Source organism: Sinocyclocheilus grahami, unplaced genomic scaffold (assembly GCF_001515645.1).
Source record: "Sinocyclocheilus grahami isolate Dianchi unplaced genomic scaffold, SAMN03320097.WGS_v1.1 scaffold260.1, whole genome shotgun sequence".
Classification (NCBI taxonomy): Eukaryota; Metazoa; Chordata; class Actinopteri; order Cypriniformes; family Cyprinidae; genus Sinocyclocheilus; species Sinocyclocheilus grahami.
In genome coordinates this window covers 920,584-935,936 of record NW_015505439.1, presented here as the reverse complement: position 1 = coordinate 935,936, position 15,353 = coordinate 920,584, and the positions used below count along the sequence as shown (strand labels likewise).

Genomic DNA, 15,353 nt, shown 5'->3' with positions numbered 1-15,353 from the left:
AAAGTAAACAAGGCGAGCATTTGTGGAGTTTCTGCTGTGTATTACTATTTATATATAAAATCTTACCAACACCAAATGTTTCAAAAGTAGTATATATGTATATGTATATGTGTGTGTATATATATATATATATATATTGTCTTGTATAAAAGTAGTTAAAGAGAATTAAATGTTTCTCTATCTAAAGAGGATTATTTTAATAAAATGGATGTGATATAGTTAATCTTATTTCAATATTGTTTTAAGCTAATATGTACAAATGAATTGCTATGTTAGCATATGAATAATATATGAAATCTAAACTATAGCATAAATATTGAGTTTGGAAATGAGTGTCCTTTGTGAATCTTTATGAGGAATCCTTCAGGAAGAAACATGCAATTGTTACAATTTCGGCAAGGCAGTTTTCAACCTTCAGATGATACAATCACAACACGAAGAAAGTTTCAACAATAAGGATCTTGTACATTTCCCCAAAATGCCAAGCTGTGTCAAAGCCTGCCATAATGCAAGTCTGACAGGTTTGATTTCCATGGAATCTGGCTCTGTGACATATCTACAGCGAGGTGCCTTTTGTTGTTATGAACAAACGTTGAGTGACAAGTACAAGTACATTTGCCGCATGTGCACTGCAGGGACATACTGCAGAACCACTGAGATCTGTGTTACATGGAGACAATCACTACAGATTCTGCTCCAGGCATTTGGCTCCCTATACAAGATCCACATAAACAATAAGACATTCCATCAATACATCTTTAAATATGCATAACCGCCCTTTTAAGGAATGTTCGAATGATGGGAGTGAATGATTGACAATGAATGAGATGCATGGTATTTCACTGCAATCAAGTGAAAGTAAACAAGGCGAGCATTTGTGGAGTTTCTGCTGTGCTAAAACCCAACTAAATATGCAAAAGATTTCTATCAAAGTAACGTACACAAGGAAAGCTTTTGCACATCAATTTATGCATTTCATATTGCACCACATTAAACAAAAAGGCATTTTATTTAAAACAGTAAGACAATTCCCAGGCACCAATGAAATTGAGTTTCATAAATACGAAAACGCACATATTATTTACGCACGTATTATTTCAAAAGAACACTTGAGTAGGCTACATTACAAAATACATATGAAGTTGTCAGCAGAGCACCATTTAAAGCCAAGATGTGTTGTAAAATTGGTACTATGGTATCAAAAGCAAAGAAACAGGCAACATTGTTTAGCACAATCAAGATATTAAGACTGTAAAGTGACATTATTGTTCCCATGGGCACTGTGTTGTGTTGTCATGAAATGTATTTGAACAAAATACATAATTTCATATGCAAGTCCACAGAGGGGCACCACTATCATTAAAATTACCCTTATATCAGTTGCTTTATGTAAGCAACATATGCAAAACTGAAGGAAATCCTATAATATAAACACATGAGTAGCAGCTACAGCTACACAATATTTTGCTTCCAGAAACCTAAATCTGAAAAACTGTCATGCATTAAATGGACAGATTTGCTTTAATGTATAAATAGATGGTGTTTTCAACACTCATAAATTAACTCACCAACATCACTGAAACAGCATGCAACTAAATCCTACTTTTGTTATATTGCACAGAAAAGGCAAATGTGGTGCCATTAGATTCTTCAGTGTTGACAAGCAATACATAGTAGGCTAAAGTATGTTAAAAGTAAAACTACACGATCTAGCTCAAAGTGAGGGCTGCAAATCATAGCTTCATTAAGAACATTTAGCTTAAAACACATTCAGACTGAGATTCACATGGAATGGAATAAATATCCACATATTACTGATAATGATATGGATGATGAAGAAAATCAGTAGTGCTGCTTTCATTTGAAATGGAAAAAAGAGACCTAACTAGCATCTTCTGAGATCCATTTAATTGGTTTTCATAGCTTTTAGGACTTTCCTGACACTCTCCTACCGTGATGTTGTGTAACCGTAATAAAATGGCTCATCAGGCCGAAAGCCGTAAGCCGTGGCAGGACGCGCTGGAGTCACACCTGTCTGTCCGTACCCGTCAGTCAAAGAACTGGAGGAAGAGAGACACAGCCAGCTGTCAGCCAGTCACATCAGTCAATCACAATAACTAACATAAATCAGGTCAATGTATTTTTATTAGAAAATGACTTGTATATGGGTTAGGTTATAAGCATCTCTAGATGGCGCTCTGATTCTGCAAAACAGAGCTACCTAAACTTAAAACAAAACTGCTCCAAACCTACATAGCCAAATACCAAATAAATAATAATCTATTATATTCATTTACTTTATATCATATTTATGTCATATTATATATTATTAACACCAGGAGAGTTCACAAATAAAAAATTAGATTTCAATAACAATAAAATGATATTACTTCCTTAAGGCAAATGACCAATGGGATCATTTCATATTATATTATATTATTCACACCAGGAGTGTTCACAAATTAAAAATTTGATTCTAAAACCATGAGAATTATATTAATTCCTCAAGGCAAATGACCAACGGGATCATTTCACATCATCTGGAATGGACTAGTGTGATCTGCCTCTAAATAAACACCCACCCAACTTTGGCCTGTATTCTTAAAATATGGGTTGTTTGCTTTGCCCCTTCCAGCTCCCAAAATGCAGTGTTGTTTTTAGTCCAAATCACTTCCAGCGATCGGTTACACGCGCTAGCCCCGTCACTCCCAGTACACCCACCCTCTCTGGGCAGCAAGCCAGTCTATCCTCTGAGGTACACCACTGCTGTCTGGGGAAATTTCAGACATTGCTAAAAAGCTTGAGGAGGAGAGGCTGGATGTGTTGGAAAGAGTTTGGGTGAAACCGAAGCTTATAACTAACTAAGTTCAAAAGGGTTGATGGGAAGGAAAAGGCAGTGTGTTGTAAATCAGATGATCCCTCCAAAGAGTCTCCAGGTAAGAGACAGGTCTTAAAAGTGTGTGTTTGTGTTACAATCATTCTTGCGGTGAATCATTAATCCCAAAGGGATGCTGTCATCCTTTCCAGGAAAGTTGAAAAGATTACATTTTCTGCTGGTTTCCGCAAATAATGATGTTACTAGTGACTCCAACCAACCTTTTGGCCCTTGACACACAAGGATCACAGACACAGTGCACTTGGTGATAATCTGAAGATCTGAGGGTGGACACAGGCTGAAAAAAGATCCCCATGTCTGGCCCCAGTGGCCCCTGAGAGTTAACACTGAAGTGAGATCCTGTAAAAAAACACCCGGAAACCTCTAAACAGGAAAGTGTCTGTGTTGCCGGTCTCTTTTCTTCCTCTGGTGTCCGGAGATGATAATTGTTAAATTTGCTCACCCTCATGTCTTTCCAAATTCAACTTTATTTCTTCCATGAAACACAAATGGAGAAAAGAAGGTGCTCTTTTCTATGAAATTACAATGAATAAAGACCAAAAAAAAAAAGCACCATAAAGTATTTTAAAAGCATATTTACATATGACAGGTTTGAAATGACACAAGGGTGAAGGACAAAAATTCTTAGAATTATTATTTATTTATGGTCATTTAAATGTCCCCTTGTTGAAAATAAATAATAATTTCTTAAAAAAAAAAAAAAAACTTACTGACCCCAAACTCTGAACAGTAGTAAATCAAATCAAGTGTTATCTGCAAACAAATGATGCTAGTCCTTTTCTCAGAGCTGACTTTAATTATTTAGCCATTTGTTCTATTACTTTAAACCAACTGGTCTCTATTAGTGAATATATGAAGTCAGTTCCCCTCAAGTTCACACAGGTGCCCCAGCAGAGTAACCACAGGTTTAGTTTATCACATTAACTGTCTACTTGCATAACGTTTGCCAGCAGAAAATACCTAAAGGAAGCTAAATAAATAAATTCCATTTGTTTTAACACTTTCTAATGCAATGTCTTTTAAACATTTTGTGACGCTTAAGTGTCCAAATACTTCTTGGGCGAATTTTACTTTTCCTGGTTGGCCCGGACAATGTTTTACTAAAAATAATGTTTTACGCTTTACTGCTTTAAAATAACTGTTTTTAGTTTAAAATATTTTATTAATTACCTTGTAATGTGTTTTTCGTCTAATCATAACATTCGCAATAAGGAACTCATATTTTTCAAGCAAATGCAGCCAAGAATTTGTCTTCTTCATCTGGAATAACTAAGCGTTCTTTATGTGCTAAATGAAAGATTGCTCTGTGCTATTCTATAAATAAAAGTGATTCTATTAAAGGCTTTTAAAAGAGCTGTTCCCAGTGTGTCTGGCTCCTGGCTCAGTGCAGGGGAACCTAAGCTGGATTTCATTATTGTGTTAACCTGGATCTCTAACACCACATGGACAAAATGAAAACCACACTTTCAGGCTGCCCAATTCCTTGTGCACTCAGTGTATTCTGCAGGTATCGCTTACAAAGAGCTGTGAAAAAAAAACATGGCTTCCTCTGCCACCCCCTCCCCCTTGTATTCACTTGCTCCTTATTTTTCAGTGCCTCTTCTCTGACTTCAAGACTCCATCCTTTCTCTCATAGACTGATGTATAATTTAGCGAGCTCTCCCTGTTGTTAAGTTAAGTCACCTTTATATATATACACACTGAACAAAATTATAAACGCAACACTTTTGTTTTTGCCCCCATTTTTCATGAGCTGAACTCAAAGATCTAAGACTTTTTCTATGTACACAAAAGGCCTATTTCTCTCAAATATTGTTCACAAATCTGTCTAAATCGGTGTTAGTGAGCACTTCTCCTTTGCCGAGATAATCCATCCACCTCACAGGTGTGGCATATCAAGATGCTGATTAGACAGCATGAATATTGCGCACAGGTGTGCCTTAAGCTGGCCACAATAAAAGGCCACTCTAAAATGTCCAGTTTTATCACACAGCACAATGCCACAGATGTCGCAAGTTTTGAGGGAGCGTGCAATTGGCATGCTGACTGCAGGAATGTCCACCAGAGCTGTTGCCCGTGAATTGAATGTTCATTTCTCTACCATAAGCCGTCTCCAAAGGCGTTTCAGAGAGTTTGGCAGTACATCCAACCGGCCTCACAACCGCAGACCACGTGTAACCACACCAGCCCAGGACCTCCACATCCAGCATCTTCACCTCCAAGATCGTCTGAGACCAGCCACCCGGACAGCTGCTGCAACAATCGGTTTGCATAACCAAAGAATTTTTTGACAAACTGTCAGAAACCGTCTCAGGGAAGCTAATCTGCATGCTCGTCGTCCTCATCGGGGTCTCGACCTGACTGCAGTTTGTCGTCGTAACCGACTTGTGTATCTTAACCAGTCACGTCCACACGCTAAAGTATTTCCTGTAACAAATTAAGTGTGTGTAATCATGACAAAATCTGGCACACACACAAAGTTTATGTCTTTTGTTTGCCAGCTTGGCACATATGCCATGCTATTTCTGTGGAAGGCTGCAACAACTACTTATCTCTCTGAGGAGTGTCTGTGTGTGAGAAGTATGTGATTAACAGCTGAAATAACACCTTTTGGAGACACTGATCTGATGGAGGCATACAACACAAGCCTGTGTATGTGTGTGTGTGTGTGTGTGTGGAGGATCCAGCACTCTTTCTCGCTCTTAACATTCTCAGAACATTCTTCTGCCTCTCTCTTATTTAAACTTTTTTAAGAAATATATATATATATTTTTTAAATCTTTGTTACCTTTATTCAAAATGTGTAACTTTCTCCCACTCTACCTTTGAAGTGACTTTCCCTTTCATCATTTGGGCTACTGGATAATGTCAGTTATTAAAAGTAGTTAAGCATTGTTTTATCAAACTCACATTCATTCTGGCTCTGTTTTGGTTTGTAATGTCCACTTTATATATTCCAGTTAATCCAATTATGTTTCAATCAGATATACATAAAAAATTTTAAGTAAATGTGTTGCAAATGGCAATTTTTGTTGACATAAATGCATTGCGTGGTCTTGCTAAAAGTACTGATCTCAAGTCAAGTCAAGTCACAGTTATTTTTATAGCGCTTTATACAATATAGATTGTCAAAGCAGCTTTACAGTGTCAAACAAGAAAACAGTTTGTCAATAATGCATGAGGACAATAACAAACAATTTTTCAGTTAGATCCGGTCTCTTTTCTTTCTGTTTTTTTTTTTTTAGACCAAATGCAACCTATGAGTAACCTAAACCTAAAACCTATGAGTGTCTAATCATTTAAAGGGGTCACTGTATTATCATTAATGGCCCCATATCAAATAATCCCCTCTACGATTACGAGTTGAATATTTGGAACAAAGCTAAAATATTTTGAGATTGTCAAAGCAGCTTTACAGTGTCAAACAAGAAAACAGTTTGTCAATAATGCATGAGGACAATAACAAACAATTTTTCAGTTAGATCCGGTCTCTTTTCTTTCTGTTTTTTTTTTTTAGACCAAATGCAACCTATGAGTAACCTAAACCTAAAACCTATGAGTGTCTAATCATTTAAAGGGGTCACTGTATTATCATTAATGGCCCCATATCAAATAATCCCCTCTACGATTACGAGTTGAATATTTGGAACAAAGCTAAAATATTTTGCATAGTCCCATGACACAAAGTGGGCCACATCATAAATCATAGCATCAAGTCATCACACTAGTGCTTTGCTGAAACCCCTAAACAGTAGGTATATGGCAACTGAAGCAGATTTGGAAACAGCTAAACAGAGGGAGCTGTGTTTACTCTCAAAGCTGAGGGTATTACTGTTGGAGGAGTGCTGTGGCCTGCTGGGAATGCCGGAGGACTCTTTGACGCAGCACTTTTGAGCCTTTCCCTGCTAAAGCCAACAAAACTAGCAGACAAAGATGTGTGTGTGTGTGATACAGTAATAACAAAAGCCAGTTTGACAGATTCATCATATTTAAATGTACCTGCTGGGGAAACCATGTGGTCCTAACAGGTCTCCATTTTGGAAGTCTGTGAAGAACTCTGGACTAATGGCACCATCTACTGGGATTATTCCATCTGCAGGAATCACAGAGAAACCAATTATCAGTAGCACCTCTGTGCTAAGGCATGACAGAAAATACAGAGATACATCAAATTTCTCATAATATTTTGCATTTATTATAAAAATTCAAATTAAATTAGAATAGGTTTTTTTGTTTAGATATCTAAAATTAGAATTATAAATTAATTATTAAAAATAATTATAAAAATAATTTAAAAGTTTGTTTATAATCTGGATTTTTAACCAAATTACAGATTACAGTATAGTTTATATTTTATTTATATATATTATAGATTTTTTTCCTTTTTAGTAGAACCAGCCAACAACAACAGTAGGGTGTTGATATTTAACTTAATTAAATAAAACGAATTAAAACCAAATTTAAAAAAATCAAAATTTAAACTGAAATCATGTCTTTTTACTCCAGTAAATATAATTTTTATTGAAAAATACACATTTAGAATCTCGAATCTCATAGAATCACAAAAGGAAAAATGTAAATTAATTATTAAATATATCAACACTTTCGGTTCATAAATAGGTTTGAAAACAAGCAGCATTGTCATAATTACAGCAGAAATACCAGATTAAATATCTTATATATGGGGCCAATATGGGGAGGAGGGCTTGTGTTACTCTCCCAAATAAAATCATGTCTGATTGCTTAGAAAGATATATATATATAAAAAAACTAACCCAAAGTATGATGACACATATCAAAACCAAAAAAAATTAAACACCCTATTCATAAGAACTTCTATTTAAATGCAGTTATATTTTTTAAAATCTCCGCCCAATATAACCTGAGCTGTAGAAGAGGTCTGGCCGTTCCAGGATGTCACCATTTTGGAGAAAAGGTTCTCCATCGTCTCCATACATGAAAGGCTCTGCCTCATCCATCTGTCGGTTCTCCACCATCTCCAGCCACTGAGAGTTATGCCAGCGAAACTTCTCACTCTGGATCTTCTTACCCCATTCCACATCATATTCCTACAGACACAGACAGAGAGAACAGCCAGAGTATTAGCACAGGACACAGAAAGGCTCTGCCTGTATTGCCATACCGAAGATGTGGGATGAATCAGGTGTGCTGTGTCGCTTGGCAGACGGATAGCATGGCAGCTGTTTATTTTAACTCTACAGGGACTGAGCATAATAAAACCTCTTTGAGGTTGGTGGAAATAGCTAAGCAAATCGGCTCTCTGATTAATCATCCCCCACACAGGGTGGAAGGCCTGGGGCTCTGATGGCCACCTGAGGCCCAGGCCTCAAACAGGCCTCATTGTCACCGGTTTGGCCCCACCGGCATGCACAGTGACACTTTCTGCCAGGGCACAAATTCATCATTGTAAAGCATTAAAGGCACCACATGCTGCACTCCCGTGGCCAATCACAGTGATGAATGTGGTCTGATACCCCGGCTAATCAATCTTCAAGTAGCTGAGCTCATGGCGTTTCTGAACATTTAGATCCGGAGCAGGTTTGGGTGTTTTATAAATAAATCTGGGGGAAAAATCTTCAAGCGTATCCAGAAATAGCATGCAAAAATGAATTATGAATGACTTCTCCTGTCTGGGTTAAAAACCACTGCCACAAAGGCAAAAGGCTTGGGTATGACAAGATAAAAGTAGAAAAAAAGGTTAAAAAAAAAGATCAACAATAGTCCTCAGATTTCACATTTTCCTATTTGTATAACAGAAGAAGAAAAAGGGGAAGATGACCAACAACGTGTATGTGAATGTGTGGTATTCAGCGGATCTGCGCTCTGTCCACCATCCCCACGTGACACTAAGCAGGCGTCTCCTCCTCTCTCTTTGATGTGGCTCCATGCTTTAATGGCCCTTTCCGATCAGATGTATGGAACACTTCCCTTGGCCTCAAGACCAGCCCTAATTACATTAATCTGAGGCCTGGGACAGATCACATGTGACAGAGCTGCTTCAGAACAGCTTATACATTTAACCCGCTAGCAACGGTGTTCATCCAACAGTCTTTTATGTCAAATGACTCTGACTATATAGATACGCAATAAGTATTCATATTCTTAAACAGTCTAGTGGCAGAATTTTTGTGTTGGAGATTTTGGGTTCTAATCCGCCCTTGCATAATTGTTTTCCCCTTATTAAAATCAAAGATGTTCATCAGTGATCGTATATCAAGAGCAGGGACACATTTGTGTGTATTTTATTTTGTGATTTAACTGGAATGAATACATAGTTTCCGCAATGTCATTAAGCGATAGATTGAAGCCCTCGTGTGTGAAGACGATTTTGCACGAGCCAAAATAGAATGTTCCGTCACTAATAACATCACAACGAACAGTCAGCATGATTTAAAAAAACAACAGATTCCAGCGCCAGATCGCATCTTATTTAACAGAAATGAATGGCAGCTGGATAGGTTTCATCTGCATTAGGTACGTCGAGGTGTTTCAAAAAAGTGATGGGGACAATATCAACCCTGGTGGAGGACATGTCCCACCCATCCCACCCGTAAATTACGCCTATGCTAAGAACCATATGTGCCATATTTATAGTTAACAATGAAGTGCTGGTTAAGACAACTGGACGGTCTCCCGCTTGACTCAAAACAAAAAAAAAAGAGGAAGAAGAAGATGTGCCAAAAAAGTTTGGACCGGTTCTTCACAGTGTTATTGTTAACTAAGACTAAAACGATTAAAACAGATTTCCATTAATTGATATAAAGCTGAAATAAAATATAAATGTTAGATGAAAATCTTAAACGAAAATTATAATGTCGCCTTGGCAATTAACTGAAATAAAATGTTTTAGTTGAAGTTCTAAAATAATTAAAACTAAATAAATAGAAAAGCTAAATAGAAGTATAAAAAAATATAAAATGACAAAAGCACATGACAGAATTACTAAAACTTAAACTAAAATTAATTCTAAAAAATTTAAAAATAAAGCCTTGTTCAGAATATTAAGCAAAAACCCTGGTTCCTCAACATGAATTGAGTGTAAAAAGGGTCGCATGCACATAATGGCTATAATAATTTGTTTGATCATTACCAGGCCCCTTTACCCACTGAAACAACTTGAAATTGGTGAAAGACAGCACACTACTTGAGGTACAGCTGATTCATACTCACAGCAATGATGTCCAATGTATTGTCACACACTTTGCGTATTTCTGCATTTTTGTCGTGCATCAGGTCAATGAGATATGCTGGAGCCTCTGACAAGATAACAGTCAAGGACAAAAACTCTTAAGATAGAAACTGCTGTATGACCAAACAACAACATCATCATGCAACTGCAGGTTTTACAAGATGAAGGATACGCGTTTCTTTTATGATGACATCTCGGGTGGCCTGGTGAAACACCATTTGGTAAAAGACGTACACAATCTGACAGACAAACTCATCATCTTCTTGCTGGGCTGAGGATAGAAAGAAGAGAGAAATTATTATTTCTCTACTTCCAATAACATATGTCAACTTCAGAACATGAACTTTAAAAGCACTCTGAGCATCTGAATGTTTCCTACCGTTCAGCAGCTCTATTAGAGCAGGAATGATGCCCGATTTGGCCAACATTACGGCACAGGAATCATCCATGGAGACAGTGCCAATCATGATCACCACCTCCAGAATGAGGTCATCCTCTGCAGAGCCTACATAAGAAAAATAAGTGGAAGTCACATATCACAAGACCTTGCAACTAATATTCTCATGTATTTTCCATTGTGATGTAAAATAGTAAAGTGGATTAAGACAGACCTGGTTTGAGGTGGTCTTTGAGATAAGGCACCAGGTTGTACTCCTTCAGCACAAGTTCCCAGTCAAGATCAGGAATGGTAAGATTGGAAAGAGTTCCCAAGCACTCAATGACAAACTCTTCCTCTTCCTTTAGTCCGATCTGAGCCGCTAGGTCTCCAACATAGTCCTCAAACACATCACATGCTTATTAGTTTTCAATGGAGTAAACATCAATGAACATCTCTACAATACACTTCATTTGTATGGGTGAGTGTATTCTCGTTTTTGACTCTCACAATGAAAAGATTTTTAGAAGGTCCATCATGCTGAGATATATTTCGGATCATCTTCATCATCAGAGGATCTTTTAGCTTCAGTGCTCTCTTCATTAGCATCTTCAGGCCATTGCCTTGAAAAAAAACCCATTAAATTAAGCACGGAGTCTGCACTTCACTGTTTTTTGGTTGCACATTTGTATCTATTCTCACCTTCACACATGATCTGGGCATTCCTCTTGTTGGCAGCCAGGTTGATGCAGAAGGAAATGAGCTCAGCGTCAATCCTCTCCTCACCACAATCAAACAACATCTTCATTACCTGACAAACAAAACACCATGAATTAACAGAAACAATCAAAGCACTTGCCATAGAGTGTAGCTGTCAGCAGCCATTACTCCAGTTTTCAGTGTCACATGATCGATGATCCTTCAGAAATCATTCTAATATGCTGATTCTGTGCTAAAGAAACATTACTTATTATGATCAATGTTGAAAACAGCTGTGCCGCTTAAAAGTTTTGTGGAAGTTGCGATACATTTAGAGGATTCTTTGATGAAGTAGAAAAGAACAGCATTTATTTGAAATAGAAATATTTTGTAACATTATAAATGTATTTACTGTCACTTTACTGATCAATTTAATGCATCCTTTCTGAATAAAAGTATTAATTTCTTTAAAAAATTACTTACTGACCTCAAAGTTAGCTAGTGTGTATATATGTTCAGTTTCAGTCCAGTTACCTCATACCCAAAAGCTTCAAGCTCAAGTGTGCCCTTCTTTCCTGAAAGATCCAACTCAAGAAAGTCAGCAAGCGACTTGAAGTCCTGACCCACCTAGAACTTTAATCAAACCCGCCTTTGTCCTACAAAAAAGCTGACAGACCTGAAACATTTTTTCCAAACTCCCGTACCAAATTTGTAAGTTTCCCAGACGTCCAGGGGTTCCTGATTTTCTCAAGCGAATCCGAACTTTAGACACAAACCTTACATGTCACTCTCCATTAGCTTGGCTAACGTCACTACACCCTGAGCGGAACAGAGGACCGGACTCTGCTACCTGAGGGGATGTTAGGGCTTCAGGAAGGGAGCGTGGGGGACAAGGGGACTGTGCAGAGGTCCAGGCCTGGGCTGAAGTGGTCAAGGGTTGTCAACATCGCCCCCTGACGTTAACGATAAGCAGGAGGCCCGGAGAGAGAGTGAGGAGGCAGCGGTGAGTATGCAAAGCATACAGTCCCATTCTGAGTATCACATAGCAGCCACCCTGCAGCCTAAAATCACTGTGGCTAGACTTACTGGCACCTGCCCTGCTTTCACATGCAATACCGAGTCGCCCCACCAAAACCTTGGTAACCCCCAGCCTGCAGTCCCAGTGACAACAAGACTGCACAGGGTTGTCACACCTTTCGACTGATGAATTATCATACCTTTTCCTGTTATTTGTAAACAACTGATAGAGATTTTAAAAATATAATCTAAAGATTGCACTAACAAAGAGCCAATTCTAGCATATTATAGAGCTGAAAATAAGCTGATAGACCTTAGTTTAATGAAGAAATTTCTATTACTTTCTCAGGTTTTTCATGACCATTTGAACCTGTACTGTATTTTTCAATCAATATTTTGGTTTTACTCATTTTTTTATGAAAATGTCCTTTAAATGTTTGCATTTTTTATCATGCCATATTAATTCATTTTAGCCCATTTTAAATTGTTAAAATAACATAGAATTATTAGTTTTGTAGTTTAATGTTAGATTTGACAAAAAAAAAACAACACAAAAACTGTAAAATTCTCATTAACAATCGTTTTAATGAAAATAATTTTTATTACTGTCATGATGCATGTTTTTGGTCTTATCGAAAAAACTGTCAAACAAACATTTCCTTCGATAATTAAGCTTTTCTAATGTGAATCTGAAAAATAAGACTAATTACCCCCTTGGCTAACTGCTTGTTGGTCAGACTAGTTCTTAAGACACAGTCTTAACACAGAGGCAAGATTTATGCAGCTGGCCTCAGGTGGTGAAATTCTATGGTGCAAATCTCACAATAGACACATGTACAGTATTAAAGAAATCTGGAGAGGGCCAGTGAGTGAGTTATCTGAGATACAGTGTCTACACCGGATATGAACAACGCTCATGACACAAGACACTGACTATAAACTGATGCCGTTCTAATTCTAACGTACTCCGCATGCTTGCGCTACTTCCGAAAACAATAGAAATGGACTTGGATTTCAATTTGATGTGTTAAACATAACCTCAAGCTGTTGCGGCATAGTGCAATGGGACAACGGTCGCACCCGGTTTAGACATGGTGTGAGAGAGGATATAGAGCTCTCCTGTCCCATGCTATAAGATCATGCTAATGCAGGCTGACCTCTCACCTGTGGAATGCAGTCCGTGTAGGCAAACATAGACTTGAAACGGTCGTCCATGCTGATGTGGTACAGAATGCACATGGCGATCTGTCTCTGTGCTTCGTCTCCTGAAACACAAACACACACAAGCCATGAATGGACAGACACACTCTCTGCATATTTAAGGTAGCCTGAACTACACCTTCTTCTTCAGTAGAAACACACGGCAGGATAAACAGGACAACACCAGATTTTAAGCATTCAATTCTGATTTGAGTCACGAGTGTCCCAATATTTAGTGGATCAAGGCCGTTTGCTTGTGCCAGAATTCGTGTTCAGGATTCACATCATAGGGAACTAGTGAGTGGAATGAGACACTTTTTTGGCCATTACTGTTGACCTATGCAACCATTCAAAAGTTTGGGGTCAGTAAGACTTTTTTGTTGGAAAGAAATCAATACTGTTGTTCAGAAAGGATTAATTAAATTGAACAAAAATTACATTAAATATTAAGCAGCACAATTGTTTTCAACAAAACAAGATAATAACAAAAATATTTCTTGAGCATTAAATCAGCATATTAGAATGATTTATGAATGTTTTTACTTTATTTTTAATCAAATAACAGCAATCTTGATGAGCATTAGAGACAATCTTTAAAAAAAACAATCTTATCAACCTCAAAATTTTTAACAGTAGTGTTAATATAGAGAAAACAAATCTGCAAGAATTATTTTGTTAATCTTTGTATTTTTTTTTTAATCTGGTATTTATTTCAGGCCTGAGTAATTCTGACCCTGAGAAAGCACAGTTACCCTTCACAAAGCAGACCGAAACCTGGACCTGGTAAGAACTTGAGCCCTGACTTAATCAGACAGACAGACCCAGACCCCGAGAGAGGGAAGAGGGGGCGGGGATAAGTCGGAGCCAGCCACGGACCCTTTAGGCAAGGTTATCTCTGCCTATTGGAGCCAGATGTGCTCCCAGAGACCCCTGAAAAGAGAAGGGCTTCTCCATTTAATTGAGGAAAAAAAGGAGGAAGCATAAATTTTACTGCCATTAATAACTTCAAGCCAAGCTGCTCTGCACCGCCTGCACCACGACTAGCCCACACATGTGCTTCTCATTAGTGAAAGACACACACAAGCATACAAACGAGCTCTAGCGCACACTCAGAGGTCAAGCGCAAACACACACACACACACACACTAAGTTAACGCCTCGGCCTGCGCGTCAGGAGAGGAAAACGGGGGATCCTTTATGAGGATGGAGGAGAAGAGCCTGTAAAAATGTTCAAAACAGCCCTGGAGCCTGGGAGAAAAAAAGCCCATTAAAAATTCATTATCCTGTTCAGGGTGCGTTTAGTGGGAGAGCAGGAGAGCTAAACTTCAATTACACCCCAGTAAGATTTAAACCACCCAACCACCATAAAAGCCACGGCAGCAAGGCCTTCAGGAGACCACTACAACCTTAAATGCCCATGTCCTTCAGAGTTGATTGAGACATTGAGTACACACTAATGGTAAACAGTAAGGGATGGGTCAAGATGGTCGACTAGCCATTAACCGATTACTCAATTAGTGATGTTGACTTGTTTATTTCTCTCTCTCTCTATATGTGTGTATATATCTGAGATATATATACAGTATATACAGTATATATATAGACACGTGCATGCCCGCTTATGCAGTCACGGATTTAAAAAAAAAATAAGCATGAAACCAAAATGTAAAAACCCAAGTAAATTATATTACACAAAATTTAAAAACAAAAGTAATTTTTTTCAAACAATGGTCACAGATTGAAAAATAATAAGCATAAATCAAAACTTTAATAAAGCATAAAATTACATTTAAAAAAGCATGAATCGAAACTTTAAAGGGGTCATATGATGCGATTAAAATTTTTCCTTTCTCTTTGGAGTGTTACAAGCTCTTGGTGCATAAAGAAGATCTGTAAAGTTGCAAAGACTAAAGTCTCAAATCCAAAGAGATATTCTTTATAAAAGTTAAGAGTCA

The 15,353-nt window shown here is 37.7% G+C and overlaps 1 protein-coding gene across 1 annotated transcript in view; it reads right to left on the bottom strand.

Annotated features, from left to right (window-relative positions):
• Positions 1-316: 316 nt before the first annotated feature.
• The window catches only part of LOC107599114 (kinesin-associated protein 3-like), a 25,023-nt gene continuing 9,986 nt past the window's right edge, over positions 317-15,353 (bottom strand). The window contains exons 10-21 of the mRNA XM_016290615.1: positions 14,220-14,297; positions 14,117-14,132; positions 13,363-13,463; positions 11,185-11,293; positions 10,993-11,105; positions 10,718-10,883; positions 10,486-10,611; positions 10,279-10,377; positions 10,088-10,173; positions 7,779-7,965; positions 6,896-6,989; positions 317-2,060 (exon numbers count right to left, since the gene is read on the bottom strand). Of these exons, the coding sequence (XP_016146101.1) occupies positions 1,949-2,060; positions 6,896-6,989; positions 7,779-7,965; positions 10,088-10,173; positions 10,279-10,377; positions 10,486-10,611; positions 10,718-10,883; positions 10,993-11,105; positions 11,185-11,293; positions 13,363-13,463; positions 14,117-14,132; positions 14,220-14,297 (1,287 nt within the window). The 3' untranslated portion in view covers positions 317-1,948. The remainder of the gene's footprint in view (positions 2,061-6,895; positions 6,990-7,778; positions 7,966-10,087; positions 10,174-10,278; positions 10,378-10,485; positions 10,612-10,717; positions 10,884-10,992; positions 11,106-11,184; positions 11,294-13,362; positions 13,464-14,116; positions 14,133-14,219; positions 14,298-15,353) is intronic.